Consider the following 16,037-nt stretch of genomic DNA (forward strand, 5'->3'; position numbering starts at 1 on the left):
CACACACACACACACACACACATACATGTATATAGAATTATTTTTCCTAAATTAGTAATGGCATTCTTCCTTGGTAAGTCTCTGCAGGGCTTTGTGAAAGAGTGTTCTGACCATATAATTACTGATAGAGGAGGAGCCTAGAAAAGGAAAGGAAATTTACTTCCATGATGAAGGCATTTGGGGAAATCTTGAGGGCTGTGTAAGGTAGGAAAATGAGAAAAGGCCTCAAGCACTTTCTTTCTCCTCAGCAAGATCAGAATGTGATCTCAGTAAGGATCTTACCTCCTACTGCTGTCAGTCTTTCTGTGATTGGTAAGAAACATACCAAAATGTTTTAAAACGTAAGGTAACGGTGGCTTGCTTGGAAGTAGAAGTGACTCATGCAGTTTTTATAAACCGTGAATTAAACTATCGTGTGCGAGTAGGTACTCATTCAAATGGTACCTTGTTCTTAAATCTGAGATTTAATCTGAGCGGCAAGTAAGAAGACCCCTAGGACCCCCCCCCCACCTATTTTCATTTCCACAAACAAACCTCTCCTACCCCTGAAACCACTTCAAATCTTGCAGGCATTAATAGGCGAGAATTGTGATAGCGATAATGGGGATGATGATGATACTGATCCTTGATCAGTTATCCGAAACCTTGATACTGATGTTTCAAAATTCAAGATTTAAAATATTTTGTAGCAGTAATATAATACATATATATATCACAGCTGTAGGGATGGGGCAATCGCCCTAAATCATATCCACTTGTAATTGTAAAAAATATAAATTGGTTTAATGTATATTCAGATGAGATTGTTGCCAAATGGGTCATGGAAGATTTTTTTTTTTTTAAAGATTTTATTTATTTATTCGACAGAGATAGAGACAGCCAGCGAGAGAGGGAACACAGGTAGGGGAGTGGGAGAGGAAGAAGCAGGCTCATAGCGGAGGAGCCCGATGTGGCGCTCGATCCCATAACGCCGGAATCACGCCCTGAGCCGAAGGCAGATGCTTAACCGCTATGCCACCCAGGCGCCCCGAAGATTTTTTTTTAAGAGCTTTCAGACTTCAGAATTTGAGATACAGGATAGTAGACTCATCACATTCAACCTTTATTACATCATTGCAGCGTGAACTTCATGAGGGCAAGGTGGTTGGTTTGTTCACTCTGCCCTCACAGCACCTGACACACTGCCTGGCACAGGGTAGACGTCCAACCAGTATTTGTTGAGTGGATGAATGGAGCGCTTACGTGGGGTCAGGCACCATTTTATGGATGAACAATAGCTTATTTCTCACTACGACCCTATGCAGGAATTACTGTTGATATTTCATTCTTATGGAAGAGGAATCTGAGAAAGAGGAAAGCTAAGAATTTCTTCCAAGAATCACAGAAATTAGTGGTGACCTTGGCCAATGGATTTTAGAGCCCAAGCTCTTAGCCATTTTTTTATATTCCTCCACTAGAATTCATGTGCCTTAAAAAGAGGCTTGTAGGAAGGTATTCCAGTACCAGATGTGTAGATTTGTGTTGGTATTGTAATCATAGTTCTTCAGTTTGGGTGTACATAAGTCTAAGTCTCATCAAAATTGAGTCGCTCAGGCCTCTACTCGTGGACTCTGATCGGGTAAGCCCAGGTAGGGCTTGGCTATCTATATTTCTAACAAGATCTCCAGGTGATTTCTGAGGGCCCCCAAACTTTGAGATCCTTTTGATTTATAACATGACAAGAAGTATAACATAGTAATCAATCACATTCTAATCCTAGCCCTGAAATTTACTAATTGTGGAACTTCGTGCCAGTTATTTACTATCTGTGCTTTAAGTTTTTTCTTCTGTAAAGTGGGTATAATAATGGATTCCATTACATGGGCTTGTTAGGAAGATGACCTGAGTGAATAATACATCAGACACTTAGAACAGTGTTTGTTTGTAAGAGTTATATATGTGTGTGATAATAAAAACAAATTATGTGACTCACTGGGTTGATGTGAGGATTCGATGAGTTCATAGAACAGTGCAGGCACATGGCAAGCACTTGATAACTGTTAGCTTTTGTGATGGATAATGACAGTGGTAATGACAGTTACATAGATGGTGGAAATCTTGCTCTGAGGCTGAGGAGTGCTCAGTGGAATGCATTCCTACTGATAGAACATTCCGTGTAGTCTCTGTTGTGTCAATCCGTGCAGAATCAAAAGAGAATACATTTGTAGAAATGCATTTCTTTATTTGAATATACTGGGGCCGCCCACAAATCATCATTTGAGTCATAATTCACGAGCATATTTCTGAGTTGAAAGTGAGATGCTGATGTTGGGGTGCTTGCCATAGATGGTTAGGACTTCCGTCCCTCTGGTAATATATTAGTTTTTTATCTTAACTGTTGCTTTTGCTCTTGTGCCTAGGTTTCTCTCCATGTTAGAAGAAGAAGTGTATAGTCAAAACTCTCCTATCTGGGATCAGGATTTTCTCTCAGCCTCTTCCAGAACCAGCCAGCTAGGAATCCAAACAGGTAAATTTCTTTTTGCGTAAATCCGAGAACAATCAGGAAGTGTTAGTCACAGCTCACTCTGCATTTATTTGTGTTTTTCATCCAAAAATTGAAGAACAGAGCCAGCAAAAAAGTAACACTTTGGCAGATCTTGCCTCTGCATCTCTGTTATTGAGGAGAGCAGGTGCAAGTCAGTTTAAACCACTCCTCCTTGTACTGTTGGGTTTGCTTAGCTTGCACAGTAGTTTTGTAAGAGGTCAGAGCTCAGCTCTGTAGTCAAATGCTGGCTGTTTTTAAAGGCACTTAAGGTTTCGGGCCATGGCCAGATATGCCCAGGAATCAAGTCTTGGTCTGGTTTCTGAGTCTGTGATGTCTGTTTGTGCTTCAAGTTACTCTCATGGATAAAGGTAGGGTGGTGAGTAGAAAAGAGCAGTCTTGAGTCTCAGGTCATGAGGTACTTCCCGGGGGGGCCAGAGCACCCTTGGCATTGCCTTGGGTGGCATTAGCTGGTATTTTACGATGAAGGAAGAGACGTGACTTCTGGAGTCACACTGATACCAGAGAGAGGATCTGAATTGCTGTCTTTGACGCTAGGAAGACTCTGGAGAAGTTTAGCAAGAGCGGCCAAAGCTATTATTTATATGTGGCCATGGGGAAAGAGAATGCAGACTTCCAGTGTCAGAGTTTTTAGTGTATTTAGCTCAGTGTGTAGTATTTTTGCCTCCAGCAAAAAAAAAAAAAAAAATTACAAGCAGTAAAAGTCAGCTTCTGGAGTATATGGTTCTTTGAATTTTGACAAACACGTGCAGTTGCATAACTACCAGTACCATCAAAATACAGAGCAGCGACTTCACCCCAGAAAATTCCTTCGTAACTCTCTGTAGTCCATTCATTGCCCTACCTCCAGCCTTGGCAACCACTGATTGATTTTTTGTTCCTGGAGGTGCCTTTTCTAGAATGTCGTATGAACGGAATCATATGGTACACTATTTTCTGAGTCTGATTTCTTTCATTCAGTGTAATGCATTTGAGAAGGTGATTAAAAATTGTTTTTCTCATCTAGAGCCCAATTTTGGATGCAAATACAATTAAATCCCTACAAAGCAGAGTACTCAGGGAGTGAGGTAGTTTGGTTTGGATCAGATCCTTTTTGTTTGAATTCTTGTTTTCAGAGACGTGAGTTTTTAGCGTTTACAGGACATATGCTCTGTGGGGGCTGGGCATATCGACTGCGTTGCTCTCTCTGCCCCTGTGCTGTTCACTTTATCTTTGTCTTTATCTCATCTGGTGTTCAAACAGCATCTCTCCCACAGACCCTTTCCTTATTCTTCCCATGCCTTCCAGTAAGGACTGGATCTCTTTTCTTACAAACCTCCACAGGACCTTGACTATATCTTATCTTTGGTTCTCTAACTTGGCTGCCCAGTCGCATCACTTGTGGTGATTTAGAATAGTACTGATTTCTGAGGCTTTTCCCGAGAGAGTGAGAGAATTGGTCTTGCCTGGACATTGAGACTTTTAAAAGCTCCCCAGGTGGTTGTGATGTGCAGCCGTATTTGAGAATGGCCATGTAACTCATGCTAGCCTAACCCCGATTTGCTGTAAATCCTCTGTCCTCTGAGTGTGACTCCTGGGTGGGCGGAGACCGTTTTGCCACAATAATAATAATAACATACTTCCCTTAAGTGCTTGCCTATGAAGTTGGCGTCACATAAAAGCCTTAGCGCAACCCCTGAGAAGTTGGTATTATTATCCCCTCTATGTAGATGAGAAGTAGGAGCTCGGAGAGGAGCACCAGGTTGGCCCACAGTCAGAGCTGTGGAATTCCTTAACTGCCTCCCTGCGCGAGGAGCCAGACCCCAGCCGCTCGCACACGGCGCTGCGTCGGCGTGTGCTGCACACGTGCGGGCGAGTGCCCGTGGGAGGAATGAGTGAAGAGCACGGCCTCCTCCTCCGGGCGGGGGGACGCCGAAGCTGACAACCGAAGTTGACAACAGGGTCAACTTTCTTCTTTTCTGGAGGGTCTTCTGGAGAGGATTGCTCTCCTTGTGAAAACTCCCCTTGACCCGTGCCCGCTGAGAGCGCCCCCCAGTCTGCAGCTTCCGGGGCATCCTGTGCCCTAGCGCAGGACGGAGAAGGCGGACGTTGTCTCTGACTCTCGGGATTCCACAGTTATTTCTGTGACTAAGGTGGTAACCCAGTTGAGCTGTATTGTCCTCTTGAGCATTACCCAAAGCTGTCAGAAGCAGGCTGCCTGCTCCTGTTCTCCTGTAATTGCAGTGTGTTCTCTGGGGGGAAGGAAGAGTGTAATCATCTGCTTAATTGGCATGTCTGCACGTCTCTGCAGCTGTGATAAATGACATTTGTAATGATGGCTCTGAAGTTTTGCAAGATACTCAGATGTCTTCAGAGTCAGCGGAGCTTCCTCTGTGTGTGGAATCAGTCCAGTGTGCTTGGATTCAGAAGGCCTGTCTCCTGGAAGGAAAGCATATAGCCTGGCACTTCAGTGTGTTCTGAGCACTGGGGATTGGTGTCTCTCTGTTGCTCCATGAACTCGCTCCATCACTTTGTTGGCCGTTCAGAACGTCCTCTGGGGACTGAACTGTGGCTGCATTGGAACTTAGTTGCACGTTCTCTCTGGTGTCTGGCTGCACTGCCATACTCTCTCCTGTACGTGACCAGTGCCACTGAGGATGTCTGTATCCTCCATCAGCTCTCACCCTACTAGCTACAGATCAGCACACTAGCAAAGCAACAGCCTGCTTCCTACAATGGCTTTATCAAACAAAACGAAACAGAGAAAGTTTTTATTTGTAAATACTCTCAAACTTACAGAGAAGTTACAAGAATAGGACAAAGAAATCTTGCATACTGCATATCCTTTGCCCAGATTCACTACTTGTTAACACATGGCCATATTTGCTTTATCTTCTCCTCTCTTTTTTTTCCCTAAACTTTTGGAAAGTTGCAAACATCATGCCCCTTTACTGAGCTCAGTGGGTATCTCCCCAAAACAAGGACATTCTCTTACTGCACAACAGTACAGTTATCAAAGTAAGGCATTTAAGCTTGATGCAATATTATTATCTAATCTGTAAACTGTTTTCCATTGTGCCTCTTATCTCAGTCATGTGGTTTATAGCAATTTTTGTGCCCCATCAGGAGGCACATGATGTTGGCCTCTCTCCTTGTTGTCAGATAAGCTTGATCACTTGGTGACGGTAGTGTTTACGTGGTTTCTCCATTATAGTGTTACCATTTTTGCTTTTGCAATAAAAGTGTTTTTGTGGAGAGATACTTTGAAATTATCCTGTCTTCATCAAAATTATACTCCCAAGGTTTAGCCTGCACAGATTCTTCCCTGAATCAGTTATTATGTGCTGGCTGCCAAATGTTTTTTTTTATTGTTGTTCCCCCCGCCCCCGCCACCACCAACATCCATCATTCCTTCCTTTTTATTTATTGGTGTTCTCCTGTAAGGAAGACTTTTACCTTCTGCCCACTTATTTATTTATTTATTTGTTCGTTCGTTCGTTCGTTCATTCATTCATTCATTCATTCAGTGTTTTATCAACGTGGACTCAGATATCCTTACTTTATTCAGTGGGCTATAATCTGTTACTTTATTATCATGCTCACATTGGCCCCATGGCTTTTAGTTTATTATTTTAATCAATGAATTAATTTTTAGAAGATTTTATTTTTAAGTAATCTCTACACCCAGTGTGGGGCTTGAACTTACAACCCCAAGATCAAGAGTCGCATGCTCCATCCCCTGAGCCAGCCAGGTGCCCCTCCATGGCTTTTATTTTGAAGACGACTTTGTTGTGGTGTTGGGCAGGAATGGGATGGTTGCATGTGCACGTGGTTCCTTATTGCCTAAGGAAGGAGTCACCTAATACCTTTTTTTCTTTTTGGGGCCAGTTATCAGTCCACCTCCTGTAGCTGGGACCATTTCATATAACTCAAACTCATCTTCTCTTGAGCAACCTAATGGAGGGAGCGCCAGTCCTTCCTGCAAAGGCTCTTCTGGGCTTGAGGCAAACCCAGGTAAGCTCTTAAGGGGGCATAAGAGGAGGCTATGATTTGCCGTAGAAGTTCTGTTATCTGAAGAGTACCAGAGGTAGATTTAGACCAACTACAAATTGTGCATGTCCAGGATTTTAATGGCTGGAAGTCACTTTGAGCTGTATTGGTTAGTTATTGCTATGTAACAAAGCAACCCAAAATGCAGAGTCTTAAAACCGTAATCATTTATTATCATAGCTCACTCATTCCGTGTGTTTCCTGGAAGGGTCCTCAGCCAACCTCATTCAGTCTTTGCCAGGCTTGCTCATGAGTCTACCTGTTGACCAGGGGCTCTGTTTTGGGCTTGACTAGAACACTTAAGCTGGAGCATCTCTGTTCCATATATTTCTCTTCCTCCTCCTGGGATCACTGGGCTTCTTTTCTTTTTCTTGGGGCAGAATATGTCCTTCTGACGATGGCAGAAGCGCAGGAGAACAAGTAGAAATACATACAGTTTCTTGAAGCCTAGACTCAGAACTGGTATAACATCACTCCTGTCTTATTTTGTCATCTAAGGCCAATTACATGGTCAAACTCAGAGTCAAGGGGTGGAGAAATGTACTTTGCTTCTTTTGTAGGAAGAACTGCGAAGTCACATGGCAGAGTGTGGATACCAGGAGGGTAAAGAATTTGGCCACTAATGTAATCAGTCATGTGGGCAAAAAACATCTCTTGAAATGCAGGCATTTCACAGTTATAGAATGTTTTGAAGGTTGCATTTCTGTCCATAGACTTGACATCAAACAAATCTTGGATATGACCAAAGTTTGACATTAAAGAAGTGGCATAAAAGAGGGAAAGGAGAAAATTTTAAATGCAGGACCACATATTTAACATCTGTGTCGCCATTTACTTTCTCTCACTTCCAAGGGAGACATCACTAATCAGTCCCAAACTCTTTGCCGGTGAGCTTGGATGTAGCCTCAGATACTCTCTTATCATGACACTATTAGCAATTTATCAAGCTTGGGGCATATTAGTTATAAACCTCAGCTACAAAATAAGTATTTCATAGCATTACTCTTGGAGAATCATGGAACTTGAAGGCTTCTTGGTCAAATGACTGAAAATATTCTCATTTAACTTTAATAACTAAAAAAGTCACAAAAACAAGAACTCAACAAAAGCCATTCAGTAAGTGACATGTAATGTTTATGGAAGCATCTCATATAGACAAGATACTTCACCTTGTTCTGTTCCTTTAACTAAAGATGGTGAAAATGCTCTATGGAAATGTGCTTAGTGCAATTCAGACCTGAGGAATAATTAGATTCAAACATCTAAAAAATTTTTAAAAAATTTTGATTATAAAAATAAATACATATTATGACAGGAAAAAAAAAAAAAGAAAAGGAAAAACCAAGCATGGTAGTAGAAAGGACAAAAGGCCACCATGTAACCTAAGGAAGAAAGTGGGAGAAAGTTTAGTCTTTGTATCAGGCCTTTCCCAGCATGTGACATGTTGAGAATGGCCCAGCTCACTTTGTGAAGCATCATTTTATGGCAAAAAAGCATTGTGAGAGATAAAGACGGTTACATTATAATGAAAAAATTAAATTCACCAGCAAAATAAAACATTTTATTTGTATATTTCAAATGTATATAGACATATACATAATATACACACAGCTTTGCATACACACACGTATACATACATGAGAGAGAATTAACAGAACCACAAAGAGAAATATTCTTTTTTTATAATAATTTTTTATTATGTTATGTTAGTCACCATACAGTATATCCTTAGTTTTTGATGTAAAGAGAAATATTCTAATCAACCGATAGTTGAAGGCTTGAAGCCACATCTGAGTAATTCATAGTTTAAGTGGACAAAGCTATCATTAAGGATGTAGAAGCCCTGAAAACATGATCAGTAAGCTTAATCTAATGAATGTACAGAGATCTGTACTCCTGAAAGTCAGAAAATACACACTATTTTCAAGAAGACACTACACATTTACAAATAAGTGGTAGTATTTTACGTTCTAAAGTAAGATTCAAAAATTTTTGATGCTTTGTTGTCATATGGACCATGTTCTTTGACCACAAAGGGACTAAATTTAGAGATTAATAACCAGTGATAACTAAAGTCACCCCTTGCATTTGTAAATGAACAAGCACATGCCTTCATAACCCATATAGCAAGTTAAAAAATTATCATAAAAATATTCAGAATGGATCTGTGGTTGGCGGTTATTGTGACCTCTTCCCTTCTCTTTCCCATCTTCCACTGCCACCCCTTCCCTGGGTAAATGGAGAGTTGATCTCCATGCCCATCAGCGTTCACAGATAATTAGTTGGATTAGTTGGCATGTATTTACCTGCTTTGTGTTTAAGATCATCCATTGTTTGCCCTTTTATTTTGATCATCACAGGAGAAAAGAGGAAAATGAATGACTCTCATGCCTTGGAGGAGGCCAAGAAACCCCGAGTTATGGGGGATATTCCAATGGAATTAATTGACGAGGTCATGTCTACCATCACAGACCCTGCAGCAATGCTCGGACCAGAGGTCAGTGGGGTAAACCAGAGCAACCCAGCCAGCTGGTAGACCCCTTCCGTTTTCCTGGCCACTCCAGCTGTTGGATATGTGGGTGGTATCATTGAGCGATAGCGTGTTATGCTATCCTGGTTTGCATTTAACCAGGTGGTCAAGGTGTGGAGGGCAAGACAAGCTGGTGGAGAGGTGATTCCCCTTGAGGAATATCACATTACCGGGAAACATGCTAATAATCTCACACAGTTGAGGGCATTCCCACCTCCCTCATCTCTTTATCTTGAAATATTTAAATCCTCATAAATGTTAGAAACATTTCATGATAGAGATCCGTAGTTTCTTTTTTTTTTCCTTTTAAGATTTTATTTATTTATTTGAGAGAGAGAGAGAGAGATGGGGACAGAGAACACAAGTGGGGAGGAGAGGGAAAGGGAGAGGCAGGCTCCCCACTGAGCAGGGAGCCCAATGCGGGGCTCAATCCCAGGACCCTGGGATCATGATATGAGCTGAAGGCAGACACTTAACTGACTGGGCCACCCAAGTGCCCCTGAGATCCATAGTTTCTTTATTTAGATTCACCAGTTGTTAACATGTCACATTTGTATTACCTCTGTCTCTTTCTCCTATGAACCATTTGGAACCATTTCGGAATTCAATATAGGTGTCACAACATTTCACTTCTTTATTTACCTGTATTTCTTAAGATCAAGACTACTCTTTTACATTACAGAAGTGTAGTTACCACTGTCAGAAAATTGAGCTAAGTCATGTTTTCTAATACATGGATTGGCAGACTACAGCCAAATCTGGCCCACTGGCTGTTTTTGTAAATAAAGTATTATTGAAACATATTGTCTATGTCTGCCTTGCACTACAGGAGCAGATCTGAATAATTAAGACAGGTGATGTATGACCTGCAAAGCCTAAAATACTTGTATCTGGCCTCTTTATAAGAAAGTTTGCTGACCCTTGGGCGAATGTGTAGTGAGCCCATATCTGAATTCCCCATATAACCATATTATGTCCTTAGAACATTTGTTCCTGTTGTTGAAGGATCAGCCAGGGATCATGAATTGCATTTAGGCTCTTTCTCTTCATCTCTTTAGTCTCCTTTAATCTAGAACAGTTTCCCAGTCCTTTTTTATTTTATTTATTTATTTTAACAGCAGTGCCATTGTTTAAGAATCCTGCTCACTAGTGTTGTATAACGACCCCCTTTTGGTTCTACTTACTCATGATTGGATTTAAGTAAAGCAGTTGTGGTAAAAGTTCTATTATCTCATTGCATTGCGTCCAGGGGCAAGGCAGTTGAAGATGTTTCTGAGGCACTCAGGCGGCTCAGTCGGTTAAGTGTCCAACTCTTAATTCAGGTCATGGGTTCAAGCCCTGTGTTGGGCTCCATGTTGGGCTTGGAGCCTACTTTTTTTTTTTCTTTTTCTTTTTTCTTTTTTTTAAAGATATTTCTGACAGCTTCTAGAAATGAAGAAATGGCTTAGAGATTATTTTGTAAAGTATCTTCAAAAATTTTTTTAGTGTGGCTCTGCTGCATCAGTTTTAATTTGTCATGTTTCCTGAGATATTTATTTTATGGTATTGAGGGTAATTGCGAGAACTGGAATGTTTTAAGAGAACATCTCACTGTAAGATTATTCTTCCCCTTTCCTGGTAGATATCCAGTCTAAAAGACTGTATACCTTTTGTGTACTTGTCTTTCAAGGATTTAGTAACTTCACAGATTAGTTTAGCTCAGTTTTTCAGCTGTGAAGTGTGGATGTTATCACACATTTCAAAATCTGTTGGGTGGATTTGGTAGGGTACTGGAGTTGACTTGTACAGGCGAGCACAAGGCAGTTGTTAAATTTTCAAGAATTTTGTGAGCTGGGTGTTAATTGGTAGCTTGAAATTGACCGCGGTGGCACCTGGTCACCTGGGCAGCCAGCGGTAGACCAATGGGATGAGCAAGTGCTACCATTTGGGGCTTTTCTTCCTGGGGAACTGTTGGTCGAACATTTACCCGCACACCCCTGGATGGATCAAATAGGGTGGGGAGTGTGGAGTGCAGGCACCAGGTTGTGCTGCCAGCTGCGGTTGAGAGTGGGTCAACAGATACCCTCAGAAAGAAAACTATCCTCCAAAAGGAGGTGCTGACACAATAAACGTGACTGCCACTATTGGGGCTATGATGAGAATTTTGGGCATCGGTCACCCTGAGGGTCCTGTAAAGCAATCAGGAGTTTGACACCTAACCGACTGAGCCACTCAGCACCACGCCCGCCCCCCGCCATTCATTTCTGTATGTCTGTGTCTGCTTTTGCACTGTAGCAGTGTTGACTAGTTGCACAGAGACCTTATATTTACTATATGGCACTTTACAGGAAGGTTTGATGGTTCCTAATCTACGCCAAATATGCATGTACACATATTATACTCTAAGCTGTCAAAATGCTTTACCTCCCTTTTCCATTTTGTTTTTGTAACTTGTATGTGTTGTTTGGGTCCCCGAAAATCCACAAATGTGTATCTTATTAGAGCAAATAAGAGAAGCATGGAGATGTCCCATCCCTATTGTCTTAAGAGAGGAGTTCTGTGTCACTTTTTCCTGTCTCCTGCAGACCAGTTTACTGTCAGCACATTCAGCCCGGGATGAGGCAGCAAGGCTGGAAGAGCGCAGGGGTGTGATTGAATTTCACGTGGTCGGCAATTCCCTGAGCCAGAAACCCAACAAGAAGATTCTAATGTGGCTAGTTGGACTACAGAACGTGTTCTCACACCAGCTGCCCCGGATGCCAAAAGAGTACATCACACGGCTCGTCTTTGACCCGTAAGTGGTACTTGGCTCTTCTTTCTTTCTTATTTCCTTTTTAAATGAAGGAAGAACCACTCAGATAGTGGAAGTAAGCCAGAGTCAGGTACGGAATCCTGCTGCCACTTGTCACACTGGGGAATACAGAGCTACATCAAGATAATTGCCATGACTAAAAGCAGTAAGATGAATTTTTCAACAATTCATACATTTTTTGTTGTTGTTGTTAATAATAATGGAGCTCTATATTTTAAGTTGCTGGTGACTGTCCTTTGGGTCATTCACTATAGCAATGTAAAAATATAAGCACCACGAAGATGTCCTACTTTTTCATAGTCAGAACATTCTTGAATTTGGTATCTTAACTAGGTACCACTGTTGCTGGGTCTTAGCTTAGGGAAAATTACTGTGAAAATGTGAAAATCCATTGCTTTAAATAAAACCCAAACAACAGAAAACCTAAAGTTCTCTAAATGGATGTATTTTAGCACATACAGCCTAACAGCCTATGTGGAATATGCTCCCCGCATATGACAATTCAGAGTGACACTTGAGACAGAAGTTCTGAAAGGATTCTCTAATGCAGGTTTTGGCAAATTGTACGTGTGGATTTTGTATTCTCTTCCATAATGTTTCTGTAATATTTTTGAGTCAGAGTAAACCCTTCAGAAACATATCCCACATTTCTCCATGACTTAGTGCTTTCCCTCCAGACCCCCACTGTGGGTCCCTGGGCATTAAGTGTACCACCATTCCAGTACCAGTCAGCATCTCCACACTTAGTTTGTTCTTTATTTGTAAACCTCAGACCCTTCTTAGGTGGCCGGCATTTTGTTGTGATCGAAGCCCTGATGAATGAAGTCTTGTGCAGTCAAGCTTGCTCTAAAAAGTCTACATTAAGAATGTTCTACCGAGATAGGATCTAGATAAAGGAGGCTTCTGTAGAAACTCAAGAAAAACCCTCCCCTCCTTTCCTGTTTGGTTAATAAGGAACCCCCCAAAAGTATTTTTATATAACCAAAATAGGTAAAACTTTGCCATAATCTTATTCTTTCAGGAAACACAAAACCCTTGCCCTAATTAAAGATGGCCGTGTTATTGGTGGTATCTGTTTCCGTATGTTCCCATCCCAAGGATTCACAGAGATTGTTTTCTGTGCTGTAACCTCAAATGAGCAAGTCAAGGTAAGGGTAACCCAGGGTGTTAGAAGAAAAGCAGAATGTGGTGCTTCTCAGTAAAGCCGCCGAGCCTGGGCAGGTCTGTCTCTCTGTGCCACGTCCGCAGAAGGTTTGAAGTGGAGTTCAGGACTTTCTGAGAAGAGTCCTCTTGCTGCCGACGTCTGTGTTATGTGTGTGAAGAGAGCACACGGTTCCACGTCCCAAGAGGTCAGGTTCTCCCAGGGCTTTGTTGGGGCCTGGGGTAAGGTACAAGGACACCACACAGCCCCAGATGCCACCGAAGTATAGCCTGTGACAAGTGAAGGGAGGTTGGAAGACAAATCTCACGGTTCATTGTTAATTTACACATGCACACACATGCACACACGCAGCCGGTGACCCTGAGCCGCCGGGAAGGATGTGGTATGTGGTGTGGGTTACATGGTTTAGGTGGCTTACGCCCAAGAAAGATGTCTTAGGGCTTTGTCCCAAAGGCGGTCAAGGGCTAAAGATATTGTATAAAGGAAGTCATGAAAAATGTGAATAAATTTATGACTAAGTTTTAGAAGTATTTATGCAGGGTTTGGAATGTGGGATTTTTGGGGGTGTGTGGGTGTGTGCGCGCATGCGTGTGTGTCTAATTGACCTTCCCAGTTATCCTTGTCACTGGTCCCTTCGTCCCCAGGAGCTAGGCTGTTTATTGAAACTGCAGCTGGTGTCGCAGTAGGGCTGGAATAAAGTGTAGCCTCTCTGTCAGCAGAAAGACTTCTGGTCTAGTGTCTGGTGTGTTCTGTTCTGCTGCCGCTTTTAGGAAAACGGAACCAGGAAAAGTCTTTAAACTATTATTCATTTGGTATTTTGGGAACCCTAAAGAGTGTCATGCAAAACTAGGGCAAATGGTGGAAGGGCAAGCAGCTCAGGATTAGGTAGCTGCTGAGAAAAAGGACGGGAAAGTCTCAGGCAGCGCTACCTAAGGAAATATAACGCGACGTGCAAATGTGAGCCACGCGTGTAATTTTAAGTTTTCTAGGAGCTATGTTAAAAAAAAAAAAAAGGAAACGGGCAAAATTAATTTTGAAAGCATGTTTTATTTTACCTGCCGTATCCAAAGAGGGGTCACTGCACCAGCAGGTCCTCATGGCACAGAGAATTACTAATGAGACATTTTATATGGTTTGTATTCAGTCTCTGGAATGTAGGGTGTGTTTGCACGACAGCACATCTCAGCTGGGTCTAGGCACATTTCGGGGCTCACTGGGCACACGTGGCCAGCATGGTGCTGGCCTAGGGACAAGGTGGCCTTCTCCAGCTGCAAACAAGTAGTGCCATTTATAAAAACCAACAGGAAGTTGCTGGAAGGAATCATTCTCTGCTTGAGGGATACAGCCAGTGCTGTGGGTACTTTTGTTTTCATTCACAGCTTCACTCGACCCGCCGTGCCTGTTAGAGCTGCTGTGATTTCCTCTCACAAAGCACAAATGGGGCTTTTTTGTCTTTGACTCACAGTACTAAGTATCAAAGGATAAACAAAACCCATCAGTCATGCATCTGTCATCCTGACTGGGGAAGGCGAGGGCCCGGGTTTACGTGCAACGGATGTCTGGCACTTTTGCAAGAAACTCTGACAGTGTGTCTTTAGATGGTGCTGTTGCTGTACTTACCACTTTTTAATTTTTCCCCAGCCAAAGTGAGAAACAATTCAAGTGTCCAGCGTTCAGAAACGTACTTAGAAGGAAAATGTGTTTGGCTTTGCATAGGGAGGGGGGACTGGCAAATATGGCCTTCATTTATAATTTCAGAAAAAGGTGGCAAAATTTTTGCTTTCAGAGAAAGCTACACCACGCACCTTGTTTGGAGAGGTTGGTTAAGGTTGACTTGGACACTTTTAGGGATACCAGAGGAAAACTAAAGGTATTTAATATGAATTGGATGCTTTGTCTTATTACTTCCCAGAAGGGCAATTTATTTTTTCCCCCAAACCGTGTAATTTTCTAAAGACTTGCAGGAAGGTGGCCAAACATTACACACTCAGTAGGAAGAACTAGAAAGAAGCCATGTTTTGTAAACGACTTGAAACTATTGTTCTAGAAAATGAAGATTAGTCTTTTCTAGAAAATGAAGACTTAGTCTTTCATAACTGAGTAGAATGGAAGTTTGATGAAAGCCAGTGCTGGTGGCACCTCTTTGAATAAAACCTCAAGTTCGTAAGAGGAGCTTTCAGATTTTTATTTAATAATGTTAAAAATCTTGGCGAAATGATACTTTAAAGCTTTGCATCCTCTTAGTTCAGAGAAACAGGCTTACATATAAATTCCTGCGAATGCTTTAAAGATCTGTGTATGAATTTACCCTGCTCACAGCACACACAAGATGACACTTCAGAATTGACTTGAAAAGCTCATCATCTGGTTTTAGAATTACCTTATCATCTAAGGACTATTTGGATTTGAAATCATGCATATTTAAAGGTACATAGCTAATACTTATACATCATAATAAGTATTTTTTTATTTTTTAAAGATTTTATTTATTTGAGAGAGAGCATGAGCAGGGGGAAGGGCAGAGGGAGAGGGACAAGCAGACTTCCCCACTGAATGGGGAGCCCAATGTGAGCTGAAGTCAGATGCTTAACCAACTAAGCCATCCAGGCACCCCAATATCATAATAAATATCTAAATAAACACTGAAGTTGCTTAGATGGATTTAGGAAAAAAAAAAAAAACCTTTCGTGATAATTAAAAATAAAGGTATACATATAAGGGGTGCCTGGGTGGCTCAGTCGTTTGAAGGTCTGACTCTTCATTTCAGTTCAGGTCTTGATCTCAAGATTGGGAGTTCAAGTCCCACATTGGGCTCACACTGGGTGTGGAGCCTCCTTTAAAAAAAAGAAAAAAAAGAGGAGCATCTGAGTGGCTCAGTCGGTTAAGCATCTGCCTTCAGCTCAGGTCATGATCTCAAGGTCCTGAGATCATGCCCCATATCCGGCTCCCTGCTCAGCATGGAGTCTGCTTCTTCCTCTACCCC

General features: G+C 41.9%; 1 protein-coding gene across 1 annotated transcript in view; it reads left to right on the plus strand.

The window, feature by feature from the left end:
• The window catches only part of KAT2B (lysine acetyltransferase 2B), a 99,308-nt gene that overhangs the window by 60,058 nt on the left and 23,213 nt on the right, over positions 1 to 16,037 (plus strand). The window contains exons 7-11 of the mRNA XM_040636859.1: positions 2,400 to 2,506; positions 6,410 to 6,535; positions 8,932 to 9,068; positions 11,666 to 11,874; positions 12,914 to 13,040. Of these exons, the coding sequence (XP_040492793.1) occupies positions 2,400 to 2,506; positions 6,410 to 6,535; positions 8,932 to 9,068; positions 11,666 to 11,874; positions 12,914 to 13,040 (706 nt within the window). The remainder of the gene's footprint in view (positions 1 to 2,399; positions 2,507 to 6,409; positions 6,536 to 8,931; positions 9,069 to 11,665; positions 11,875 to 12,913; positions 13,041 to 16,037) is intronic.

Source organism: Ursus maritimus, unplaced genomic scaffold (genome assembly GCF_017311325.1).
Source record: "Ursus maritimus isolate PB19 unplaced genomic scaffold, ASM1731132v1 scaffold_20, whole genome shotgun sequence".
Taxonomy (NCBI): domain Eukaryota; kingdom Metazoa; phylum Chordata; class Mammalia; order Carnivora; family Ursidae; genus Ursus; species Ursus maritimus.